Source organism: Conger conger, chromosome 17 (assembly GCF_963514075.1).
Source record: "Conger conger chromosome 17, fConCon1.1, whole genome shotgun sequence".
Lineage (NCBI taxonomy): Eukaryota > Metazoa > Chordata > Actinopteri > Anguilliformes > Congridae > Conger > Conger conger.
In genome coordinates, this window is record NC_083776.1 from 8703932 (window position 1) to 8730639 (window position 26708).

The 26708-nt window shown below is 44.1% G+C and overlaps 2 protein-coding genes across 3 annotated transcripts; one reads left to right on the plus strand and one right to left on the minus strand.

Moving 5' to 3' along the window:
* Positions 1–234: 234 nt before the first annotated feature.
* Positions 235–26290, minus strand: arl13b (ADP-ribosylation factor-like 13b). 2 transcript variants are annotated; one of them, XM_061227104.1, is made up of 10 exons: positions 25510–26290; positions 18256–18326; positions 17228–17477; positions 6691–6796; positions 6223–6425; positions 5198–5315; positions 4424–4586; positions 4214–4324; positions 3768–3836; positions 235–2606 (listed from the first exon to the last, which is right to left on the minus strand). In XM_061227104.1, the coding sequence occupies exons 1-10, from the start codon at positions 25566–25568 to the stop codon at positions 2530–2532; spliced, it is 1227 nt and encodes a 408-aa protein (XP_061083088.1). In that variant the 5' UTR covers positions 25569–26290; the 3' UTR covers positions 235–2529. The 2 variants fall into 2 exon arrangements, with proteins under 2 accessions (XP_061083088.1, XP_061083089.1); XM_061227105.1 differs by lacking the exon at positions 3768–3836.
* stx19 (syntaxin 19) lies at positions 10185–15843 on the plus strand. Its single transcript, XM_061227106.1, has 2 exons — positions 10185–10452; positions 14494–15843. The coding sequence occupies exon 2, from the start codon at positions 14640–14642 to the stop codon at positions 15543–15545; it is 906 nt and encodes a 301-aa protein (XP_061083090.1). The 5' UTR covers positions 10185–10452; positions 14494–14639; the 3' UTR covers positions 15546–15843.
* Positions 26291–26708: the final 418 nt, after the last annotated feature.

Here is a 26708-nt window from a genome sequence, read left to right on the forward strand (position 1 = left end):
ATAAAGAAACAAACTCGTGGTAGAAAAAAATGACTATTCAAATCCAATATACATGTAACGATATCCAAAAAGTGCGTGAAATGTATGTACTATGCTTTTTTAAAAAACCTTCAAGCGTACAAAAAATGAAGGCTTAACACCGATCCACGTAACAATGAGTAAATTGAAGAAATATGCCTTAACCAGTTAACGGTACGCCACTAACTTCCCATTGAATGGCAAAGAGATCTTCGCATCTTTGTGGGGTCGTAAAAGGGAACTACAAAGCTCCAATTCCTTTTTTGCGAGTCCATTGACCACATTGTAGCCCAAAGCCTCGAATTTTTAAATAGCAGGTTATGTGGTACATTTTATCTTGTGCATATTCAACAGTATAAAGTATAATGTGCTAATGTCCTAATATCCAAGTGTGGGCAGAGCTGCCAGGTCAGAAAAATATTTCCAAGGTCTGATACTTAATGCATTTTACTGGTAGATATCCATAATTTCTTGCACCTCAGTCGGTCTGATTGTGCCCACATGAAAAAAAAAAAATGAAAAAAAGAAACACGCAAGTTCCTAAAATGTTCATTTTCTGTAGTCCTTCCGATCAAGTGTAAAACATGATGCCTGTGGCTATACACTCATTTGAGTTCACATTCATGACACACCGAGTACGTCAAATGAAAAAATATACCCACTATTTAACCTCCCCAAAAAGTGTACATTTAAAAATGTGCATTTTTTATGAAGGATATGCCATGGAGCCCTGGAAATATGTATATATACACTCGGTGACCACTTTATTAGGTATTAGACTTATTTTTTTAGACTTATTGGTCCACTGCTGCTCTAGCCCATCCATTTCAAGGTTTGACATGATGTATGTTCAGAAATGCTCTTCTGCATACCACTATTGTAATGCATGGTTGAGTTAGTCACCTTCCTGTCAGCTTGAATCAGTTTGGCCATTCACCTCTGACCTCATTAAGAAGGTATTTTTCATTAACAGCCCACTGGATGTTTTTTGTTCTTCGCACCATTCTTTGTAAGCTTTATGTGTTGCACATGAATATACCAGATCTGCAGTTTCTGAGATACTTAAAACCACCCCATCTGGCACCAGCAATCATCCCACAGTCAAAGTCACTTAAATCATATTTCTCCCCTTTTCTGATGTTTGGTCTGAACAACAAATGTACCTCTTGACCATGTCTGCATGCTCTCGCTGCCACATGATTGGCCATTTTAGGAATACAATACTTATTTTAAAGGCATACTGTGCAGGATTTTTATCTTGAAAATATCATTAAAAAAAAACCATGCTCAGTCATGTCCATGATTTATGCACTGGCAATCTGTCTTTCCGCACATTTGCTCAATCCATGCTCCTCCGCCATTTCTTTCGAGATGCGTTCGGGACATTTACGGGCATGGCGGTCTTTTCTGTGCGGGAAGGTGGGCACGACAGCAGAGCCTGTGGGGCGGGATGGCGTTTCAGCGGGACATTTGTAGCTAGCTAGCGACGGCGCTGGTCGAAGTGAAGAAGCACAAGCACAGCGAAGCGGAGCGACAGGCCGACAGGGCTCATTCAAAAAGCAGTCAACCTTGGAATTGCTTTTCCTCCATGGTGACAGCCGAAGTTCACCGAGGGGATGAAAAGAGATGAGGAGCCGGCCGCGTTTTTCTGTTGGACCTGTAAGTAACGTCACCTGCAGCTATCCAGCTAGCTATGAGTGCTGCACTCGAGGCCGTTTCTCGCACTCAACGGAGGCGAGTGGGTGGGGGTTGAGGATGGGGGAGGAGATTTCTTTGATTGTAAACACAGGACCACAGCAAGGCTAACAATCCTGCATAGTATGCCTTTAATTAAAGCAGTTGCAAGAAAATCACCCATTATTTTCCATAACATCTTGTTTAGATCATTGGGTTCTTAAAAAAAAAATATTTGGGGGGAAATATAAGGTCTGGTAGTAACCATACAAAATTGCAGCATGAAGAATTCACCTTGTACTGAAAGTCATCCAGGTCTTGGAAATGGCATGAGCAAAGAATAACAGTGACCACAAAAAGCCTACAAACTGTACAAATACTGATACTAAGCGATAGAAAAAATATATTTAAAAAAATTAAAATAAGTTTGCAGGTTTCTTTGTCAAAGGGTTTTGAAGTCCATTAAGAACCGGTACCAAACGCATTTTTGAAGAAGAATAAAAGAAGACAAATAATGTTCTCTTGAAGCAAACAGAAGGAAAAACCGAACTGTGCTTGTCCTAACTTCCCAACATGAGTCTCGAGACCGTTGGCTGGAAGCCAGACTGAATGCTCCAGAGCAGGGTTGAGATAAAGGCCCATCCCAGTCCCCTCTGAGATGGGCCGGCGTCAGCGTAGTGTAGTGTTGGTTGGGTGTCAGTTTGCTATTCCGGAGAAGAGTGATCTTGTAAACTTCTACACTCCACGTACTTAGAGAGGGAAAATAAATAAAAATGAAAGATAAGTGATTTTTTTCCCTTTTTGGTGGAGGGGTGCAGGGTAACAGCTACAGAGCGATTAGGAAATGACATCGTGAGTGTCACTATTAGGTCTTTGCCTAACTGAGACGGGAGGGAGGGGTTTGCCATAGAAATCTGTAAGGGGAGGGAGAGAACATAATTGTATTAGCAGATACCATAGTCCTTTAGCCAAACAATGCAACAATGTTCTAGCCTAACACCACCAGAAATTAACACCAGAGAGCAACAGTGTAACTATGTCTAAAGTCATTACTTTCAACAAAAAACAGCTTAATCTTGATACGTCTTAATATCCTAGCAATAATGAGGATAACTGAGGATCAACAAAATAACATATGGCTAGCCAACATCCTGGATGCTGTTAGGTTCCTATCAGACTAATCTTTGATTTAAAAATATGACACATTTAATCTTTGGTATAACGTGATGAATCAAATTAACATTAAATGTAAAATAAGTATTGTATGTATTGCAGGCATGAAATGCGAAATATACTGTGAACACATAGGCATGCGTTAGTATGGGCAGTCTTTGAATGAAAGAACTTTAAGGAAATGAGCACTGGAGAAACATCAGACAAGCATGTTAGTTACACAAATCAAACAGATGGTCTACAGTGCCTCTAGCAATCCCTGCGCATGAAATAACTTAAGTTCATATGTTAGAGACCATCACAGGATGAATCAATATAAGTTGAGTTATCATTATCTGGAGCATTTCAAAACCACATGGTCTGACACTGGGTTCCTCAGTCAAGGCCTCTGCAGACATGATGTCAGCTGTAGACAGCTCCAGAGGCAGTTCAGACCACATTACTTAAGATCCCAGCAAGACTGGCAGGTAACCAGGCACTGAACCTTGAGAGTAACCCTGAGTGCGTGCACAAATGTATGTCTAATAGTTTCTCTGAACGGGCACGGGTTAATCTCCTCTAATGTCAGAGGCCAGGTAAAGCCCTTTGGACTAGCCAAGATGAGGAGTCCATTCTAGCCTCATAGTAACACAGGCATGGGTGTTTTCGAGCTGAATTTACTTCAAAGCTCCATCTTTCAATCGAACGCACAGTATACTTCACCCAGGAAAGCAGACAATGATGTGCACAAACAAGACTGTGTCAAAAAGGGTGACAGTTAGTGACAAGAATATTAATGCAGACACAACCGCCTTCTGACAAATGACAGCTCACCACATTTTGAAATGAAGTTACATCCATCAAATTGAGAGAGAATGAATGGTTGACATGCAGAAAGGCTAACAGGCTGATTAAAAAGTTACCAGAACGTCTCGTATCTCCAAGAGGCTCAAGTTTGGGAAGTCTAGAAACTTTGGGAGTAGCCCATCCAACTAAAAAAACAAAACATTCGACACATTAATATCTGCGCACTGATTTGGTTCTTTAATTATCTGGTAAACAATGTGTAAATCTTCATTCATTTGAATACCTCCTGACCCCTCCATTAAATGCAAACAGTAGTAATAACTCAGATTTTAATACCCTTGAAAATGTTAATGCCTGACCGTTGGCAGTTCTGTTGACTTATGGCCGTATCTCTAAATTAGTGGGGGGAGAGGGAGGTGGGGTGTGGGTTTAGGGTTCTACCCTGGGACAAGAGGACTGCACTGGACCAGTGGGGCTCTAACCTAGGGTACGGCAGTGGAACTTTCCCCCTAAAAGGCCCTGGGAGCGTGGGGCTCCCGTCTGTGGGTGGTGGCGTTCTTACCTGGAGGTGGTGGGGGGGTGGGGCTCTCTTGGACCACCTCCTCTGTTCTTAAGGGATCCACCCTGTGCTTCCTCCTCAGACGTAGTTTCTTGGTCTTCTTCTTGGCTTGGTCTGCTGAGGCAGGTGTTAAAAAATATCTGATTATCTGTTCTTCATCCTTTCAAGGTTCACTCTTACCCGAGCGAGTCATGGTGCAGGGGAGACACACACCTGACCCGACACTCTCCGGGGTCTGCCGTTCACTCTCCTCCTCCCCTTCTTCCTCCTCCTCCTCTTCCTCCTGTGGCTGCTCTGTGAGCGTGGGGCTGTTTGGCTCCTCCTGTGCCTCCCTCTGCCTCTTCCTCTCCCTTTCATTCTTCATCTTGTCCTCATTCTGCATGTACACACACGCAAACACAAACACGAATACACACACACACACACATTTCATTACGCCATGAATTATTCATCTAATTTGACACATATTCTAATGCCACCTACACCGAAAAGACCTGACAGGACTTGTATACCGCCTGTTTTATTTTTCGCAGACCTATTTGAGTTTCAGTTCCTGAACCCTGTGCCATAAAGTACTGAATTATGGTCAGCTGGGTGTGTAAAGGCAGTATCAGTGGTGCACTGTGGGCAGAGTTAAGTAGAGTCCCATTCTCTCAACACAAACTGTATACACAGGGAAAGCCCGGGACATAAGTTCCCCAGGGATCCAAACAAAGTACTTACCGTAAGAAGATACAGTAATTCAAACAAACAGACGAACCCTTCTGAATCCAGATGAGTGTGATAACACCATTCTTTTTTTTCATATATAAAAAATAAATATTCTCTATGCCTACTATTTCTCGACAAATACAATTGTGTAGCTTCTTACATGATTTTCCTGGAAGTGAACTAACTGTACGCCAAATAACCAATACATTCCAGTAAAGGCACAAAGGAAAGTAAGCACACTGCACTTTCCAAGCCGATACGGATGAGCGCTCTCACCTCTGTGATCACGTTGCCGATTGGCTGGAAGGGGTTGGCCATATTGACGTCATCGTCAGGCTCCTCCTCCTGCAGGGTCCTGCCTTCTCGCTCCGCCTCCTCTCTTTCCCTCTTCTCCCTGACAAGAGGACCTGGCATGTCACAGCAGACACGCCGTACCCCCCATGAACTGCACACCGCCCACCCCCTCACACTGCAATACTGCCCCACACCGACGGAGCCCAACGCCCTGAGCTCAGCCTCGGACATTGCTTTCATTGTTGTGCTTCATGACCGCACATGACAAGCTGAGGGATGGGAAAGAAGCTCTATACAGAGGGCTGCAGGTGTGCATATTAACCCGCCTTCAACATTCAGAAACATTGCTCATTCACAAAGAACCGAGTTCGGTTCGAAATATTGTTCTTCCAAGAATAACTGGATCATCCTTTAGGAAGTCAGGCAGAAAAAAGTACCGACAAAACTTGTGAGATGTGTAGAAGAACTTTTCATTTCATGCTGTGTGCCTCCTGTCCTACAGGTGTTGCTGGATCAGAATACCACTCCTCCCCCTTTTTACCCCTATATCTTTCTGGGAGACTTCCAGTTCTGGGAGCATTACCATCATCGTGCTACAGATGTGGTTTGCTTCCGTATACGTAAATAAAATAGAGACCAACATCATTCTAAGTGTGTTCTTTGTTATATATACACAACGCAGAGAAAGGGAAGTAATTAAAGTTCCACGACAGATGAGGCTGCCTGTAGCGTAGTGGTTAAGGTAAATGACTGGGACAGGCAAGGTTGGGGGTTTGAATCCCTGTGTAGCGACAATAAGATCCGCACAGCCGTTGGGCCCCTGAGCAAAAGGCCCTTAACCCTGCATTGCTCCAGGGGAGGATTGTCTCCTGCTTAGTCTAATCAACTGTACGTTGCTCTGGATAGGAGCGTCTGCCAAATTCCAATAATGTAACGTCATGTAAAGACGAGATTAAAGCTGAGTTAGCGGAGTATTGGCGAGCGGTTTGGCGGGGAGCGAGCGTCACCTCTCCTCTCGGACGCGGCGCACCCTCTCAGCCCGCTCCTTCTTCTCCTGCTCCTCCTGGGCCCTCTGCTCCGCCGTGTCCTTCTGCACGCGCTCGTTCAGGGCCTCGTAGTCCTTGGCGATGCTGCCGAGCAGCCAGCTGAGCCCGTTCTTAATGGACTTGTCCAGCTTCTTCCCGTAGCCCAGGACAGCCGAGCACGGCTCCTGCCCACATTCATTTCGGCTGTGAGGCTGTTCGTGCCACTCAGCTTTCGCTCAAGTGTCAATGCCACTGAACGTCATACAGATTCAGGCATTACAAAGTTTTCAGCACGTTACTTTGTTCTATCCCCACCATCTATTGGTGAGTGTAGGTATTGCTGTTATTGGGGGAGCCCTTCAATTACTCAGTAACTAGATTCTACGGCTCAACAACATAGGTCAATATTTGGCACCAGAGGGGGGCTCCAGGCCACAAAGGGATACTCACTATTTGACAGAGACATTTGTTTTCATTCACAAGTTTCTCCAGGGACAGGTACTCGATGATGTCAGCCTCGTGCATTGCGCCATCTTGATCCTGTTTGTTGGCAAGCCTGAGGGTAAAGGAAAAGAAGGATTATGGGTAAAGTGGTTTAAAACTGAAGTGCGATCTGTATGATGTATTTTTACAGTCAGTTGATGGAGGTCATAGCAGTCACAGCACTCCCTAGAACAACAACAGTCTATTCCTGTAAGAAGAATGCAAGGCAGCATGTCAAAGCCAGATGTCAGAGTCCTGGGTTAGCACAGCAAGGCACACCTTCAGCAACATATGAAAGGTATATGTGCTGGACTTGTGCTTTTTGTCAAATTCCTGTTTTTATTAGCTTGTTTTATCCGCTTTGGCTGAAATACCAATGCTTATTAAATGTCTCATGGCGGTTAATCTGCTGGGAAGCCGAGTGTGTGTGGGTATTTGTGCGATGAGGACTTTAAACAGGGTTAACCTCAGCCTGTCACGCATTCTGGGGTAGCCGTCTGAACAAAGCTTTATCGAGGGGGCTGCCCGGTACTGATGCACCCCATACATCAGGGCCTTCCAAAAACAGGAAGCTTAAACAAGACCTCTCCTTTAGTTTAGTCTATCATGTCAATACACCACATTCTTTGATAAAGCACACATTATCCGACGCGTACAACGTGCGTAACAATTTTAAACAGAACAGTGGTATCTCTCATTTCATTAAAGCATCCCCTGGGTTTTCACAATTTCACACCAACATCTCACCCGGGTGATTCACAACAATGGAGAAAAAACTTGTCATTTTAACATATTTATCGGCTAACTTGCTGAATCCCACCATTGAAACAAGTTTAGCCCTTCTCTCAATTTGCCCCATTCAGAAAGACTAACCGCTAAACTGGTTAGACAGTGTCACAATAACATTTCTGATGTTTCAATATAGAACTCAATGGCCTGAGGGTGGGAAATATTGTCTACTGTTGCAGCTGACATTTCATATAAATACTGCTCTGTACGGCTTCAAATATAATCAGAAATAATAACCAGTTTTACATTGACGTTGAAAAGCAGCAGTAAATAACAGACGCTGATGCGTTTTTATTCCATTACATTGTCAATTGCTTGTTCATGCCAAAGACATCTAAAAGAAAATTGAAAAATAAAAAGAAACAAAAGTACAGTTCTAACCACTGTGTCATTATTATGTACGCTGTACCAAGCCATTTCTTTGGGGTGGAATCTGTATCAGAGCTGATGGAATGCCTGGTGGCTACGGACAGGACCATTTGTAAACACGGTGAACAATATAAATATTCAAGGTCAGTTCCTCTAACAGTTCAGCTCGATTGCATTATGCACTTTTTCCGATGATGATATGTGACATGTTTACCAATATTGTATAATAAAGCCATTGAATAACAGCCGAGTTCAGAGCAGTGATTGTGGCCTGGAGGTTGTAATAAACCTGAAAGGGAATAAGAGGTTCCCAGCTTTCTCCTTCTATCAGCTGGCAACACGCCCTCAGATTGAGAAGATTCATTCAGCATTCAAAGTCCAACACTTAATAAGTGACACATAATCAAACAGTCATTAATTAATGCAAACACACATTACACATCCCCTTTGTTGTGTTTTATTTTTTTGTTAGTTTTTTTGCTTTTGCGTGTCATTTCCTGTAAAGGGAGGCTTCTCAAAAAACACTTCCCATGAGGTCGCACAGAACGGGGCACAGAACGGGGCACAGGGACGGGGCACAGAACGGGGCACAGAACGGGGCACAGGGACGGGGCACAGGGACAGGGCACAGGACGGGGCACAGGACGGGGCATAGGACGGGGAACAGGACGGGGCACAGGGACGGGGCACAGGGACGGGGCACAGGACGGGGCATAGGACGGGGAACAGGACGGGGCACAGGACGGGGCACAGGACGGGGCACAGGACGGGGCACAGGGACGGGGCACAGGGACAGGGCACAGGACGGGGCACAGAACGGGGCACAGGACGGGGAACAGGACGGGGCACAGGACGGGGCACAGGACGGGGCACAGGGACGGGGCACAGAACGGGGCACAGGGACGGAGCACAGGACGGGGCACAGGACGGGGCACAGGACGGGGCACAGGGACGGAGCACAGGGACGGAGCACAGGACGGGGCACAGGACGGGGCACAGAACGGGGCACAGAACGGGGCACAGAACGGGGCACAGGGACGGGGCACAGAACGGGGCACAGGGACGGGGCACAGGGACGGAGCACAGGACGGGGCACAGGACGGGGCACAGGACGGGGCACAGGGACGGGGCACAGAACGGGGCACAGGGACGGGGCACAGGGACGGAGCACAGGGACGGAGCACAGGACGGGGCACAGGACGGGGCACAGGACGGGGCACAGGGACGGGGCACAGGGACGGGGCACAGAACGGGGCACAGAACGGGGAACAGGACGGGGAACAGGACGGGGCACAGGACGGGGCACAGGACGGGGCACAGGGACGGGGCACAGGGACGGGGCACAGAACGGGGAACAGGACGGGGCACAGGACGGGGCACAGGGACGGGGCACAGAACGGGGAACAGGACGGGGCACAGGACGGAGCACAGGGACGGGGCACAGGGACGGAGCACAGGGACGGAGCACAGGGACGGGGCACAGGGACGGGGCACAGGGACGGGGCACAGGGACGGGGCACAGGGACGGAGCACAGGGACGGGGCACAGGGACGGAGCACAGGGACGGGGCACAGGGACGGGGCACAGGACGGAGCACAGGGACGGAGCACAGGGACGGAGCGCGGAGGTTGAGACGGATGACACCTCGTCACCGCAGCGGTGCTGCAGGCAGAAGGCGGAGCGGCTCTGAAACCCGTGGAACTTAAGCAACATAACTTCACAGTCTAGTTACATTTTTTTATGTTTTCGACTGACCCATTTCCCCCCCCCCCCCCAGTTGTGGAATGGCAAACAGTTCAGAAAGGCATTTGATTGGTGAAGCGCCTGCAGTTTGTAATCGGTCTTTGCTCCCCCTTAGCCTCACAGGAATTCAGGAGCATGTCATAAACGATCAGTCTGAGCCCTTGGGCACTCATGCGGCGGCCCCCCCAAACCCGCCGGGCCCGGGACGAAAGCCGGGGCCGTGTGCGGCCCTCCTGCGGCCCTCTCAGCCGCGTCACCCTGGAGCCTTCAGATAGCCCAATGAGCCACCCCCCTCCTCCCTGGCCAGATAAACTTCCCTCTGCGGAGAGAGGGGAGGCGGGGCCAGGACTGGCTCAACCAGATTTCCCAGAGTCTCTCTCTCTCTCTCTCTCTCTCTCTCTCTCTCTCTCTCTCTCTCATCTCTCTCTCTCTCTCTCTCTCTCTCTCTCTCTCTCTCTCTCTCTCTCTCTCTCTCTCTCTCTCTCTCTCTCTCTCTCTCTCTCTCTCTCTCTCTCTCTCTCTCTCTCTCTCTCTCTCTCTCTCTCTCTCTCTCTCTCAGAGCTGGCAGGAGTTCACCGAGGGAAACTCGCTCGGAAAGTCTGCCTGCTTCGCCCCGCTGGAACGCACTATGGAAGTTTCTGCATTGGGAAGGTCACGGTGAGGGGCGGTCCTCCAAGCCCCTCAGTCTCGTGGAGAGCTCTTCCTGACCTGCCGAGATGCACCGGGGCTGGAAACTGGGCTTCCACATCCTCTGCCTAAGCGCTGGTGGAAACTGACACTGTTGTTTTTTTGGCTCCGAATGAAAGAGGACTCTGGCTTTGTCACAAGGTAAAAAATCAATCTTAAAAGTTTCACAATCTTATTGTTAAAGAAAGAAATAACAGTTCTCAGAAGTTTTTGAGAATTCCTCTGGTGTTCCTAGATAACAGCTGATGTTAAATTCATTTATTCAAACGAATTCTCGAATGAGAAACGTAAACAGGTTTTAGATTTGGGGCTATGGCTCAATCCCTGCTATGATTTTCTCCAGTGCCCTCCCTGCTTACAGAGGAAGTAACTAATGACAGAAAATTGCCACTGAACCCCTGTGGGGCTCCTGCATGCCTAACGAGTTCCACTATAACACCATACAATCTGGCAAAAGACGACAGACGACACAGTGCTACGTTTAAACTGAAAAACAGAAATCACGTGCCGGACAAACTAGCTCCTATACTGTGAAGTGGATCTAAGGTTATCTATGATCAAATAGAGAGCTGGACTGCGTCATAGTGTCACTATTTGTTTGATGACAAAAGATAAATACCTTTTTATTATTCTCTTTTATTATTCTCTTCCCACTAGTGTATAAGAATGTGGTTTTAAAAAAAGTTTTAAGTTCCTGCGTAGGTCAATATTATTATAGTGACTCCCAGGATAATACTTTTTTAGAAACTTCATCTACCTTAAACACAGCGTCTCAGTAGTTAAACTCAATGGTACATAACGTGCACAAATTGTCTACTTGACAGCATTTAGGATAAGCGATGCTCCATAGCTAAAAATAATGGGTACTAAAATGGTCATTAACCCCCAAAATCAAACTTTTATTGGGTTCCTTCCAAAAACTATTTAATTTATGAAGCAGATGACATTTTTCATAATTGAGTTTCAGGCTCTGTCCTTGCAGGGCCCAGAATGATGAAAGGAAGTGCAGAGTCCGATGACCACAAAACCCTGTGGAGAGTGGCCACGGTCTTGTTCTGTGCGTGGTCATCGTGATAATTATTCTCCACTGTAGAAAGTTAACAATGGCAGAACTGCCGTCCCAACAGTATCAATACAATTGTATTCTTCTTCACCAGGCAATTTGACATTCTGTAGCTGTTTGAATTTCTCCAACATATCCAACATGGAGTCTCCATACAACAGCGTATGAAATCAAAATGCCTAGTTTTTTGTTCTATGTTTCATGTCGCAACAAGCTAGTTACACAGCATTTTGGGTGCTTTAGCAGGGGTGTATTCCTTTAATGCAGGATGGAAGATGCCCTGGGGCTGGAAGATCTAAATATGCCCAATAGCCAAAATGCCCGGCTAATTTTGAGCCCGCTGAGGTAATCTTAAATTGACTTAAAGTTTATGACATCCGCTTGTGCAATGTTTCTTTATCAGATCTCGGCCAGAAAATATTTTTGCCCTAATCCAGGTCAGGTCTTTCCCCTTAGAATAACAGGAAACAATAGCTACTCATATTAATAATATATCAACTATAATCATTCCCTTTAAGAAGCCTGAGAGAGCCGTATTAATGCTCAAAGGTATTCACTGTCCCTTCGGCTTGGAATCCCCTTCCAGTAAGTGAATATCCCAACAGATCTGTTGCACTTTCTTTTATCTAGAATTTTTTTTTTAATGGAGAATACATCCCATCCCTCATTCCATACTTTCCGAAGGCTATGCTAGCATGTGCCTAACCACACACGCATTGTTAAGCAATGGAACACATGCCCAAACTGGGTCACAAGGGCCGGGCAAGAGAACACAAAGGGGGTGAAATAAAGAGCACAAGGCTCTCATGTGGCTACTTCCAAAAAAGTGCATGCTCACCCTTATGGGCTCCTTGGTTGGGCTTCAGTTGCCTCGTCCAACTGATATCTGTCCTGTAGTACTGTGTGGAGTGCACAGTGTTCCCTGTGTACACTTAGAGGGCATAGCAATGATGCTAATGCATTACTTCTGCCCAAGTCTATGCAGTGATGGGTTTCATGCTGGATTTAGCATGTGACATCATAACTTTATAGGCCTATTCTTTATAAACAAATTCTTCTGTATTACATGGGGGCTAAATAAGGAAATCTCTGGCTGCAAACGTGAGCACTGTTTAGGCAATCAAACATTGTGCTTAGAAGATACCTCTATGACAAGCACTCCAACCACTGCTGTGTGTATGCGAAACAGGACATCTGTGAAGGCCAGGGCTTTCTAAAAGAAAACCATGCAAGATACACTCCATTTAGTCATGTTGATGATTTTAAAAAAGGATATTGGTGGAAACAAAAATGGTCAGGCAATTCTACTTCCATATTTTAACTGCAAACAAACTAATATGTTTATAACAGTAAGTAGAGAGCAAATGTATACTCAACCCCTTTTACTGGAAAAAAACTTTTGTCAGTAACTTCCTTCTTGTCAGTGAAATAAAAAGGAGGAAGGTTCTGACTTATTTGTAGAAGGCCTCCAGGGTAGCAGCATGATACTGACTATCTGCTCTAGACAAAGCCACAAGTCAACATTATTTAGTGCACTTGAGCCCCCTGACTGTGTTAACAGGAGGAATACGATGGAACCTTGGAGGGCGGTGTAGAAAAACGATTCTCAAGAATAACATTAAACAAGCGGCAGTTAAAAATAATTGTAGTCAAAACAGGCTTAAACTTCATGGTTGAATCTGTCCACACCGCTGTTGGTGGTGCCTGACTGTCAAAGGGATTGTTCCTTTTGCGTCGTGAAATCAATGCACAATGTATTGTTTTTTCTCAAGTTAAGATGAGCCTAAATATATAAATCAGTGAAAAGGTAAGAATGTATGCTCACAAAATACACTGAACATTCTCTATGCAGCAATCTATTCTCAGGTAGAACAGTCCTGGTGGCAGGAGGGAGAGGGAAAAAAAAAAATAATAATAATAATAATAATAAAAATAACAGTATTTCAAAAGAATTTCAATAAATATATAACATCTCTGATCGCACAAATCTTTCAAGGGCCATGACTCTATGCTTGTCCCAGATGCTACACTACAGTGCACTACCCTTCCTGTTTAGATCTGTATTTCCAGCTATTATTGCTGTCTTCATAAAATAATTTGCTCCATTTTGCCTTTCATGGACATGATTATTTTCAACTCATATCTACATTTAGTCTAGCTTTAAAAACACAAAAAAAGCTTAATGTTCTTATGGCTAATAGCTGTCACAGTAATACTGCGTACTGTACGGTGGCAGCAGCATAATCAGCTCAGCATATTTTAACTTCAGTAGGAGTGTCTGTGTGGACATTGAATTGCTAGCCGACCTGAGACTATACCGTTTAATGCAACAGTCACGAATGTCTACTCCTGTTAAACAGAAGAATCTTTAATGTGAAATTACAAAGGTAGCTTGTAATACTGAACTAGCATGAGCCATCGCCTAAGAAGACGGGCGGTGAAAAATGGACCACACCAAAGTGAGCTATGGAAATCTGTTGAACAGAAAAACCTGACAAATGTAATTTATCTTGATAAAACACAAACGAGGGAAGTCAATAAAGGGGGAACAAACATGCAGTCATGGTCAGGAAGTTCACTGTGTCTCACATTACACCCACTGTCAAATGAAAACAATAAAATGTCAAACACTAAAAGAAAAAAGGAGATTTGCATAGGGCTGTGTTTTCTTCTGTATTATAATTATAAGCCACCACACCAAAGTAAATATTTACATAAGACGGGCCATTCTAACATCACTATGAATAATCAGGAGACGGAAACCACAGGACAATGTCAATACCCATCAAAAATAATCAGCTACGATCACAAACTCAATGCATTTGCCTGTAGCCTTGTGGTTAAGGTACATGGTTCAAGCCCCGGTGTAGCCACAATCAGTGCAGCTGTTGGGCCCTTGAGCAAGGCCTTTAACCCCACATTGCTTCAGGAGGATTTGCTTAGTCTTGCTTAATCAAATCAACAGAAAGTCGCTTTTGATAAAAGAGTCAGCTAAATGACATGTAATGTAATGTAATGTATGATTTGGTTAGAAGTAACAGATTATTAGGTTAAAAAAAATAGAAGGCAGAATTCACTGAAATAATTTGAATTTGTGCACTCTCTCCTTTAATTACCAGCTTAAGACACCTTTACTTTATCTGTGGACATACTGGAGCACAGCTGCATCCATTACAAAGGAGCTGAAGAAAGAAAGGGAGCCAGTCACCTTTCCTGCCAAGACAGCAGGTCACCCGTCCCCTTTGGCCGACAGCGCCCTGACACCATGAAAGATCGCCTGGAGGAGCTGAGGCAGAGAGCGAAGGCGGCCAGCGAGGAGCAGGAGAGCAGCCCGACCGGCGCGGGAGAGGACGGGGATGACGGGGTGGACGACGTCCCCCCCACCCCGCAGGCCGTGGTCTTCGAGGAGGAGCCGGTCCTGGACAACTTCCTGTCGGAGGTGCAGCGCATCCGGGAGGCCGTGGGCGAGCTGGAGGCCGAGGTGCGCGCCTTCAGCCAGCAGCAGAAGCACCTGGTGGCGGCCATGCGGCGCTTCAGCGTCATGAAGAAGGAGAGCAGCATCACGCGCGACATCAAGCTGCAGGCCGAGAGCATCCACAAGCGGCTGGACGCGCTCTCCAGGCAGGTGAAGACCGCCGAGGCCCGGGAAGGCCCCGCGGCCACGGCCGTGCGGATCCGGCGGGCCCAGCACACCGCCCTCTTCCGCCAGTTCCAGCAGGTGATGCGCCAGTACAACGACACCCTGGTCTGCAAGCAGGACAAGTGCAAGCGGTTCATCGTCCGGCAGCTGGAGGTGTCCGGCCGCGAGGTGTCCGAGGAGCAGGTGGACGAGATGATGGAGCAGGGCCAGTGGGAGGTGTTCAACGAGAACGTGCTGCACGAGGCCAAGATCACGCGCGCCCAGCTGTCCGAGATCGAGCACCGGCACAAGGAGCTCCTCAGCCTGGAGAGCAACATGAAGGACCTGCGGGACCTGTTCCTGGAAATCTACATGATGGTGGAGGAGCAGGGGGAGCACATCGAGAACATCCAGGCCAACGTGGAAAAGACGCAGGACTATGTGACGGTCACCTGCGAGAAGTTCAAGATGGCCGCCAGGTACAAGAAGAAGAACCCGATCAGGAGACTGTGCTGCTGTTGCTGTCCTTGGAGAAATACGATGCAGTTATGAAAAGAAAAAGTAATATAATCTTCTTATATTCTTCTGGCACAGTAAGGCTGTGTAAGGCTTGGCGTTCAGACAACAGAATGAGGACACTGATAGGGTGCTTCTCCCACCACAGACTGTGGGGGTCTAGAGATACGTCTGGCCCTGATAAGTGACAAGGCCACGGCGTGCTCAGAAAGGGTACTACAGCTGAGGGTCAGCACGCTCTGACTGAGCTGTGCTGAAGAAGAGCAGTAGCTTCTTCACGTTAGCACGTTAACCATCTCACGTTAGCACGTTAACTTCCTCACATAAGCATGTTAATTGTAAATCTTTATTTACATAGCACTTATCCAACAAAAGTTGGAACGTGCTCCACAGAGAAAAAAACTATTAAAACAAATAGTACTTGTTTAAAAGTACTGACACACTCGTCTTCAATTTCTATAATAATGTATTTATTACAAATTTGAGGTTTGTAAATTGGAAAGAAGTGATTCTACTACAAATTGCCGGAAAATGAAAGTAGGCATTTGGCTTACTTGGGTAAGAAAATAAGCACATGTTGGAAAAAAAGATGAATTGTTTTCTAACATTTTATGCTAGTAATATATTATGTTACAGTGCTTATATCAAATCGCACTGGAACAACAAAATAGCTATTCCGATGCCCTACTTGTGTGTAACTACCCCTACAGCTAAAGCATGTTAAATATAGAGGCATTCTAATTTACAGTAATTAGGCCACAACCGTGTAACTTCCCCGCTGATACAAGCGGTTGTGCTGTAAGCCGCGCAGTGGGTCCCGCCCGTGGAACAGGGAGGGTTGTCTCGTCGGTGCCTGTGCCCAGCGAGACGCTCAGCCCGCGGTTGAGGACGAGTGTCTGTGAGTCAGCGAAGCGTCTGATGTCAGAGCAAACAGGACAAAAGACGCAGGTGTGGCTCAGCGTTCACATCTGGCACTGGAAACTCTCGTTTGACAGAAAAAGCGAAAGAGCGTCGAGGAACACGTAGACCGAGAATGTGCTCCAGGTCAAAGTACTAAACCTACAGTCAACAATGGGTGGGTCAACACTATTGTAGAGTGGAGTAAGTAGGTCAATAGAGCCTATACAGATCTACTGCTCCGTGCTTTATTTGACCTGTCTATAACCCAAAACTATTTGTTTCAGACTAAGTTACCAGACTAAGCTATATTCAAGCGAAACAGTGAATTTGATATACAGAACTTCTGCTGCAGAAGTACTGGAAACAGTTTCAGGTATTGACCTATTCGAAATTGCATTGGGTTCCTACGGAGCCAAAGGAAATAATGTCAGGACAAAAAAAAACACGGTGAATAGAACACTGATAACAAAAGAAAGATGATATAACAACCAGAAACTTCCTCTGACTTCCGCACATCTTTTTTTTTTTTTTTTTCCCCACACACACGAAACAAGATGTGCAACCGAAGCAAAGCTGTTCCAAGAGGCAATAACACCACCCAGTGTATTAAAAAGGCAGTACACGTAAACTGGTAACTCTCTACTTTCCCCCTTACAAGCCCTGCTATAGGGAATATGCTATATTCCCTTTCTGTACAGTTCCAAACAAAATACTTGGATTAAAATAAATAAATAAGTATGTAGTTTTCACAGTGATGAGCCCCAGGTTAATGAGATAAGGGTCTTGCCAGTGCACACAGGGCCTGTTCGGTTACTTACACCAGCACGGGCTTCCCGGAGACGCGGGGGTGACGCAGGACCTCGGCCATGATGTCCTTGGTCTCCTGGATCCGCTGCACGTCACTGGAGTCCACCACGAACACCACGCCGTACGACTCGGAGTAGTAGTTCTTCCAGATGCCCCGGATCTTCTTCCCTCCTCCGAGGTCGAAGATGGTCACCTCGAACTTCCCCTGTTTCAGGTCCACCTTGGAAAACCCAACAGTGGGGGCCACGTCCTCTGGGTTTTCTACAGAAATATTATTTAAAAAAAACAGTTTATCAATAATTGACAGGATGTGCATACTTTCATACCAAAAAATATAAATATCCTCTAAAACACTTTACAGTTAAAAATATAAAATTCAACAAAAAGCTACATCCATATATCCACCTCTGCATGCGGTCTGTGAGTGTGCTGATACATTTTATTTGCAGTTATATTCCAATAAAACATAATTGGGAAAGCCATACAAAGCTAGGTATTTGATGGCCAGCAAAGTCAACCAATGAATGTTTGAAAACGTTTGAGAGCCTGCCATTGTTTTATTAATTGGATGATAACGGGCACATATTACTTCAGCTAACTGAAAACAGCTCGCAAATGCAGATACATGCAAGTCTTTTTGTTTTTTTTTCCAGCTGAAGCTTTTGTTGCCTGAAGGCATAAGCTTGTTAACTAGGCCACATATCTCACAGGCACTCTTTCTATTATTTTACTGAATTGGCACGCATACAAATGCACAGACACAGACACAGACACAGACACAGACACACACACACACACACACACACACACACACACACAGACTCCATTTATTTTTCTGTAATTAAACCGTTTCCCACCGTGTAAACATCCATGCATGCGAGTTACAGTATCCCATCCCTATTGTAAGACATTGGCTGAACTAGAGAAATGGACCCTGGTCGAGTGACCCTGTCTGGCAGTGTTGTGTGCTCATGCCTCACACAGAGCATCCCACTGCAGCTGCAGCTGACACACAGAGCTGAGCGAGGGGGAGCCTCACCTCCCTGAATCCCTCTGACCGTGGCACTTTTCCCCGCATTGTCCAGTCCCACCATCACCAAAGTCACTTTCCTGAAAATGCAAAAGAAAAGACAGTAAATAAAACAAAATAAGGGAACGACAATGCAAAAATCACTGCAGTAAAGTTGCGTTAAAACTTGCAAATTATACCAATGTTGTCACAATGAGTTAAAATAGCTGGACCATCAGAAATCAGTTGGTTTTGATATCATCCCGGGTCTACGGCTGTAGATTCCATGCTGATGAGAGCACCATTGTTTCCGACGGGTCCTCCAAACCTCATAAAACATTTGCTTTCACTTTAACGGCAGAAATTGAAATGTAAACTGCGCTCTGGTGGAGACGCAGTATCTGACTGCATCCGTCACGGTCACTGATGTGGTACAGGTGTTTTCATCATCTGACCAAACTTCACATTTGATCTTTGTGCCAGGTAAGAGGAGAAAAAAAACAGTTGGGGTCCCCTCATGAGGACAGTGTAGTATAACAGTTAAAGAACTAGGCCTGTAATTCAAGAGGATGCAGATTCAGATCCCAATCCCAGATGGGGTACCGCCATCCCAGCAAGGCTTCAGCAAGTATCAGGGTACACACATTGCAATCCATAAGTATTTGGATAGTGGTCCAATATCTGTTATTTGGCTCTGTATTTCAATTTAATTAGAGGGTATTCACATCCATATTGGGAGATCCATTAAAAAATGACACCCCAAAGTTCCTCCATTTTCAGGGACCAAAAGTAATTGGACATTTTGCTTCTCAGCTCTTTCTGATCAGTCAAGTATATTCAATCAATCGCTTCCTTAGTGCAGGTATAAGAAAACTTCCAGTATACAGTCTTGATTCTAGACTTGTGACTGCCGTTGGGAGTCTGTTATTGCATTTGTCAAAACGAGGACCAGAGTTGTGCCAAAGACAGTTAAAAAAAACCATATTGGAGGTGTATGGGGTCCATACAAAACAAGAATGTACATTTCCATGCAGAAATAGATGCATACTATTACTATGCACATGCAGCCTGATATTTTATTAAAGCACGTGCTGTTGTAATTATGCAGATTGCTGAGATCTACGTATGTAACTGGACAATGTGACTCCAGGTTGCCCTCAGAACAGACAATAGCTCCGTTAGCAGAAAGAAGGGCTGGAAGTGATGGAAAATTCTGCTCCTCACTGGCCAATGCACAGACATACGGATATTTTAAGAATCAGCATCATCTGTTAAACAGTCCAACACAGGTGTTCAGGTCCTCAGTGGTGTGTGTTCAGTGGCGTTTCATTGGCGTTTCAGTTCTGGTACAGCTGTGCATGATCCCTGTTTCTAGATACAGAGATAGCAGAGCGAGGGTGTCCCTACCCATGAGAGTGGCCAGCCGGGGATAGATAACGTCATCTTTGTTGTTGTGTTTGGTACACAAGTCTGACCGTGCGCTCGTAACTACGATACATATATACATATATATATATATATATATATATATATATATATATATATCTTTTTAAGTAATGAAAAGCTGCATGTAGATCATTTGCTGATGATACGGAGCCTTGTAATTTTGTGGTTGCCGAAGGATTTAATGCTTTGTTTGCTTTTCTGAAGTTGTCGCGGCAGCTGTCTATGATGAAATGCATTAATATAGCATTAATTTGTCAGTATAGCAGAAATTCAATTCAGTGGGACATCCGCTTCGCCTCCCCATAACCAGTATTTTTCCGTAGTATTGTTCAGAAAATGTCTTAACTTAACATAACCCAGTCCTGTGAGGTTCCTCTGGCCTTTCCAGTCAGTCATGATATTGGCTCAGAGGGAGCTTGGGAAGAAACCAAAAATAAACATTTTGTACCAGCAGTCATTAAGATTAATAACAGGCCCTGCAGGCAGAAAGAGCAGCCTAATGACTTTACATTTTAAAAACATTCAATCTATCATTGCATCAGCCCATTTTATTTCTATTTTACCAGAGTATGAGGTCAATTCATGTCCAACACTTTAAACAACAAATAGTGTTTAACCTACATACAAGGTATTTAGAGTTTCACAATCTGGTATAGTTAATTTTAATTTGACTATCTCACATAAAGGACGAAACCAGACATTTTAAATTATGTAGTATAAAGTATGGTGAAATAAACAGGACATATAGACAAAATGGATCATATAAATTGTACAAATAAATAACCCACTTAAAACTACAACCATTTGTTATTTGTTAACCATGTGTAATCATCCCACTCAACTAGATTTCACAGTTAAAGTCACATTGCATTTTTAATTAAATGCAATACAAAATGAGGACAAATTGATTCTATTTGGACAGTGGAAAATAGCTGTCAACTCAACTGATCCCAGAGTGTGTCTGGTGTTTGGAATAAATATTACTACAATATCACTACAAAAGTATATGTGACCTGTGACCAGTATATAACCGAAAGAGTTGGATGTAAGCTTTCTAAAGATGGCAAGGTTTTCTCTCTTCTCCAGATATCAAGGAGGTTGTGTTCCATATCATTTTGAGGACCAGAAAACCATGTTTTTGAGAAAAACGGCTTCAAAGTTTCATCGCGAAAGAGTACCGACACTGGGCTAATGAAACTCAATCGGAGCTATCAGATAACTTATTATTTATTTGGTTGATGCTTTTATCGAATATAACTATATATAAACAATATACCCAGCTCTAACTTGTCACCTTATATATAAAACTTTTAAAACTATATTTTTACTCTCGAAAGCAATGAAAGCAACGCATGCTGTTGTTTGTGACTGGTGAATGGTGACAAGCTGGCTAGCCTCAAAACAATGCACAATTCCAGTGTTACTTTCACTTTGACATCTTGCATTTAAAAGCTTGAAAACTATATTTTTACTCTGAATTTGGTATTAACACATGCAGATCATGTAAGCTATTGTTCTACAAAATGAAGATGAAAGCCTAAAACAGCCAAAAATGTACAATTTGACATAAACATGGATTTATGTGAAATTGGCAGTCGCGACTTCCAACTGATTATGATAGAGCAGGTCACGTGTTTCTGAAACATAAGAAAAGATGGAGCAATTAATTATAATCTTGACTTCCATCACCAAGTTGCGAGGCAGTTCAGAACAACTACTTCATAGCTGGTGTAACGTCTAATATATGAAATGCATAACACGCCCAGTAAGATATTCCAAAACCCTTCAAACTGCTCAATCGGAGCACACCAGCAGCACTTCCCTGCTGAATATTATAGGCCTACCAGGCTGACACAAACACGCACAATCAACACGGCCTCTAAAGAAGTGATGGCTACTTAACTCCGACACTTCCGGCGCAGTGACATTAGCCGCACGATCCAGGTGACAGTTTTCTGGAGCCAGGAGACCTTCATGGGGAGCTGGTGGAGGGCTGCGACGCTAACCCACCACACCTCTCGACTGCTAGCCTCACCCCCGACCCCGCGATCCGCCTACCCCCACCAGCACCTCCGCCACAAGCCCTGCCCTCATGGATTAGCAGGGATTTCCAAAGCTCCAGGTAAATCAGGGCTCTACATAATCACACCGCATCTCTCCCCCGACCATGTAACCGCATGGTCAAACTTGGGCATCATTGCCACACAGTTCTCAGGCCAAATTTCCTGACTGGACAATGAGAACCGCGTACAACCACTAGAGTTCGGTTGGGACACGCTGGACATGGTGTGGTGTTGAGAGGCACTCTTTTGTCCAGGGGAGGCTCAGGCCCGGCTCACAGTGATCAGGGTGAACTGGCCATATGGAGCGACAGCTGCGGGTGACTAGATTACCGCTGCAGCTGAAGCAGCAGAGGCAGCTCTGCGGCAGCAACGCCGGCCACTCGGCAGAGATGCAGCCGAATGAGAAGAACTGCTCAACGAGTATGCACACCAGCTCCGTACCAGTCAGCCCACGGGAATGGACCAAGATAACGGAGTGCGGGGCCTGTTCCTCAGAATCCCTTCGGTTTTAATATATGTATTCCTTGCCTAGCTATAAAGAGCTAAAGCGCCAGATACCAAATAGTTATTGAGAAATATATGATCAGTGATAATCCAAAATAGCCATCTTTTACTAAGCCATCATTTTCAAATGTCTCTATCTGGGTAAAAATATGAATAAGAATCTCATTCTTTTTGTAAAATTACAAAGGCGACCAAACTAATCTTAAAAACAAGTCATGTATGCAAAATAATGGTTACAAATGTATACTGGTGATATTTTCAGCCTCATTCTGTCATTATTTCACAGATATACGTACACAGCTAAGTTTGGAGGTAATGGATATCACCCTTAGACAACTCCATGTAAAAATGATACATTAAAATAGCTTTATACTGTTAAAGTGTATACTTGAATGTTACATTACATTACATGGCATTTAGCAGACGCTCTTATCCAGAGCGACGTACAATGAAGTGCAGATCAAACACAGTACAAGTGCGAAGAGGACCTGAGAGGACAGTGCAGTTCCAGTTCCATGTAGTCTTTTGCCACGAGAGTTCCCTGCTCTAGACCAGTGTTCCAAAAGGAAAACCACACTGGAGCAAACTACTGCCTTCTTTAAAAAAAACACAAAGCATTTCAATATAGATTTAGTATATATAATATAATATAGTTTTGGATGGAAGATAACTTGTATAATATGTATCATATTTCCTATTGCAAACAGTTGTGAAATGTTGCCCCCCTTGTATGTGTCCAAAGATTCTATTGCATCAAGATTTGATAGGTTCAAGAATCAATTCATTTTAGCCATGAAGGAATTCCATAGGGTGAAGACCAGGTGCGCATATCAACATCACTATGCTTTATTGCGTATGCTTTACTATGACAAAAATTTTTTCATATTTTTTTACATTTTAATACATAAAGACTGCTTGAAGGATGTATGAGAAAATTTGGAAACATCAGCCCATAAAATGCCGAAATCCTGGTTGAATTTTGATGGAGGGATCTGTATACCATAAAACATCATTGTCATCAGCTGCTTCTTCTTCTTCTTTTATTCCTAATCTTATTGCCAGCCCAAAACCACAGTCACATCAGCACAGTGCCCATGGCTATCATGACACAGCATAGCCGAGCCTGGCCTGGCTAATTAATTTCAGGATACACATCACAGAACAACATCACTTTTAAACTCCCTTTCATAAACCCCACCACTCCAGTCTCACACCACTCAAACTAGCACACGCTGTCGCAACAACCCTGCCGCATTGCGAACCATATAGCAGCAATATTTGGCAAATGAATTCCCTGTCGCATTGCTCTGAGCATGTCATGACACGAGACCAGCCTGTCACAGCCCTCAAGACTTCCTTTCTGTCACGTCAGGTTTCCACAATTTTTCAGCAAGCAAGTTAAACAATTAAAGAAATTGCCCCACACAGACCTGCACAAAAATGGAAAAGTATATGGCAGCTAAGGAGTTAAGGTTGCTTATTTATTCATTTAAACAACTGTAAACCTGTAGGGTTCAGAAAGTACTCCTGGTACTGTAACTACAGTCCCCTCCAAATGTATTGGAACAACACAGCCAATTCCTTTGTTTTTGCTATACACTGACTACATTTGGGATTGAGATAAAAAGATGAACACGAGAGTGTGTTAAACTACTTAGAACATAGCACCCTTGGTATCAGGCCACCCAATTTAGGTGAGCAAAAGTACTGGAACAGAGAGTACTAAAGTAAATGAAAGCATATCCCTTGCTTGCAATAATTTCATAAAGCCTGCAACCCATTGACATCAAAATAAGTTGCATTCTTCTTTTGTGATGCTTTTCCAGGCTTTAACTGTAGCGTCTTTCATGTGTTGTTTGTTTCTGGGGGGTTTTCCCTTCAATCACCTCTTCGGGAGGTGAAATGCATGCTCAATTGGGTTCAGGTCTGATGATTGACTTTGCCAGTCTAAAACCTTACACTTCTTCTCCCTAATGAAGTGCTTTGTTATGTTGACAAAGTTCCTCCAAATTAGTTTGGACGCATCTCCGCATGTTTTTATAGACTTCTGAATTCATCCTGTGGCTACCATCCTCAATGAAGATTAGTGAGACTACTGCAGAAGCAGCCATGCAAGCCCAAGCCAAGACACTTCCTCCACTGTCCTTCACAGATGAGCTCGCATGTTATGGATCTTGAGCAGATGCCTTCTATGTCCACACTTTCCACACATTGGTAAATGTTAATCTTTGTCTCATCAGTCCATAAAACTTTTATGGCTTCCTTGCAAATTGTAATCTCACCTTTCAATTTTTACTACTGATGAGTGGTCTCATCTTGTGGTATAGCCTCTATATTGCTGCTCTGCAAGTCATCTTTGAACGGTTGATTGAGATACCTTCACCCCCTGCCCTGTGGACATTGTTTGTGATGTCACTGACTGATGGTTTGGGGTTTTTTCTTCACAGCTCTCACAATGTTTCTGTCATCAACTGCTGTTGGTTTCCTTGGTCGACCGGTTCAATGTCTGTTGCGCAGTAAGGCAGTGGTTTCTTTCTTTTTCAGGACACAAGTTGTTGTACAAGCTATCCCCAATGCATATGATTTCCCCTCTTTTCTAAGCTTCAAAATGGCTTGCTTTTCTCCCACAGATAGCCCTCTGGTCTTCGTGTTGGTCTATCTTTCCTAACACAAATGCAGCCTTCACAGGCAAAACCCAAGGCTAAAACTAAGAGTAAAAATTCTATGTACTGTGTACTGCTTAACCAATCAGTCTAACAGGACACATCTGGCCAACAAGAAACACCAGTCAGTCACATGGTCCAATACTTTTGCTCACCTATTGGGTGGTCTGACACAAAAGGTGATATGTTCGAAGTTGTTTAACAATTCTAGATAAAAACACCAGGAAATAAAAGCTGAAATTTGGATCTGTCATCTCATGTCGATCGTTTGACCTCAAACTCAATTGTCTTCAGTGTATAGCAACAAAAAAAAAAAAGGAATTGACCTTACTGTTCCAATACTTTGAGGGGAATGTATGTAGCTATCTATAAAACAGGTATGCAGAAAGGAACCCACTTGCCTCCTCCAGCACATTATTATTATTATTCTTTTTTTAATGTTTACTATTGAGGCAGAAATAGTGTCTAATATCCAGCTAACACAAGAATTCCAGTTTGGCTAAAGTCAGGTAAACGGCAGGGCAACAAAACTTGAGTGTTGTTACGATATCAAGTTCTGACATTTATTTAAACAGAAACATCACCATACTAATCAAAGTAAAACTCACCTTGAAGGCTCTCGCCAACGTTTCAACCAGTTGCAGCAGTTCGCCATCAGGCTGAACATTGCACTTCAAACTCATATGTTAGGAGATTGATCATAGGCAAAGCCACTAACGTTAGCTAACGTTACCGAAGTTACACAATCAGATTTCCATTCCAGCAGGTTTTGACATGCACACACTGTCCGCATGCATTTCAGCCTTGCTATCAAGCGAATACATTAACTAGCTAGATAACTGTAAGTTAACGATTGCTTAATTCTTCCCAAATAAAGACAGCAAGGTTACACTATAAAATTAAAAGTATATATTTGTCAATGCCTTTTGGAAGAACATATCTACATAAACCGTTAGCTAGCTAGCTAAAGCGCTTAGACTAGCTAAGTAACGCTAGGCTAGCTATAAACGAAACACTAAGACGTTGACAGGCTAAACGTATATAACGTTATGTTCTGAACTAACGTTATGCATTAGCTGTGCAATCCATGTAACTGTAACGTTGGTGAATTACCCTAGCTACCGAATAACGGTAGTTAGCTTGCGAGGTCAAACTGGAAAGGCTTGATAGCTAATTATCTAGCTAGCGCATCTCGCTGTGATTTATTTACCAGATAACGTTATTTCGCAACCTAAATGAGTAACGACCATGTAATGCAGTTATATCCTGGTAAATGTAAATAAAACCAGCAATAAATATATATAAAAGCCGGTAATTATGTCAGATGAGCAAAAACAGATGTAAAGTCTTCCACGATGCTAGCAAGCCAAGCTAGATATTATCGCTTTGTTTACACCGTCCCAGCTTGCTGCTATGGCTGCAGCCGTGCTTGCGTCAGTGGTAGTGGACAAAGACAATACGCTCTTGGAAACGCGAATGTATCGAAATGGACTGCGCTATCTGTGGTGTGATGCAGAATTACACACGGTATTTCCATACACTGACCCATTCGCACAGTAAATAAAATACATTGTAGCTCAATGTAAGAAACTTTTAAAGCACGACTTGATCTGCCGTTGTGAAAGATTATGATTATTCATTATGATATCAGCTTCTAAAGGAAGGAAATAATAAACCAAATCTATATTTGTATCTGAATGTACATACATACATACATTATCCTAACCCGCTTATCCTGAACAGGGTCGCAGGGGGGCTGGAGCCTATCCCAGCATACATTGGGCGAAAGGCAGGAATACACCCTGGA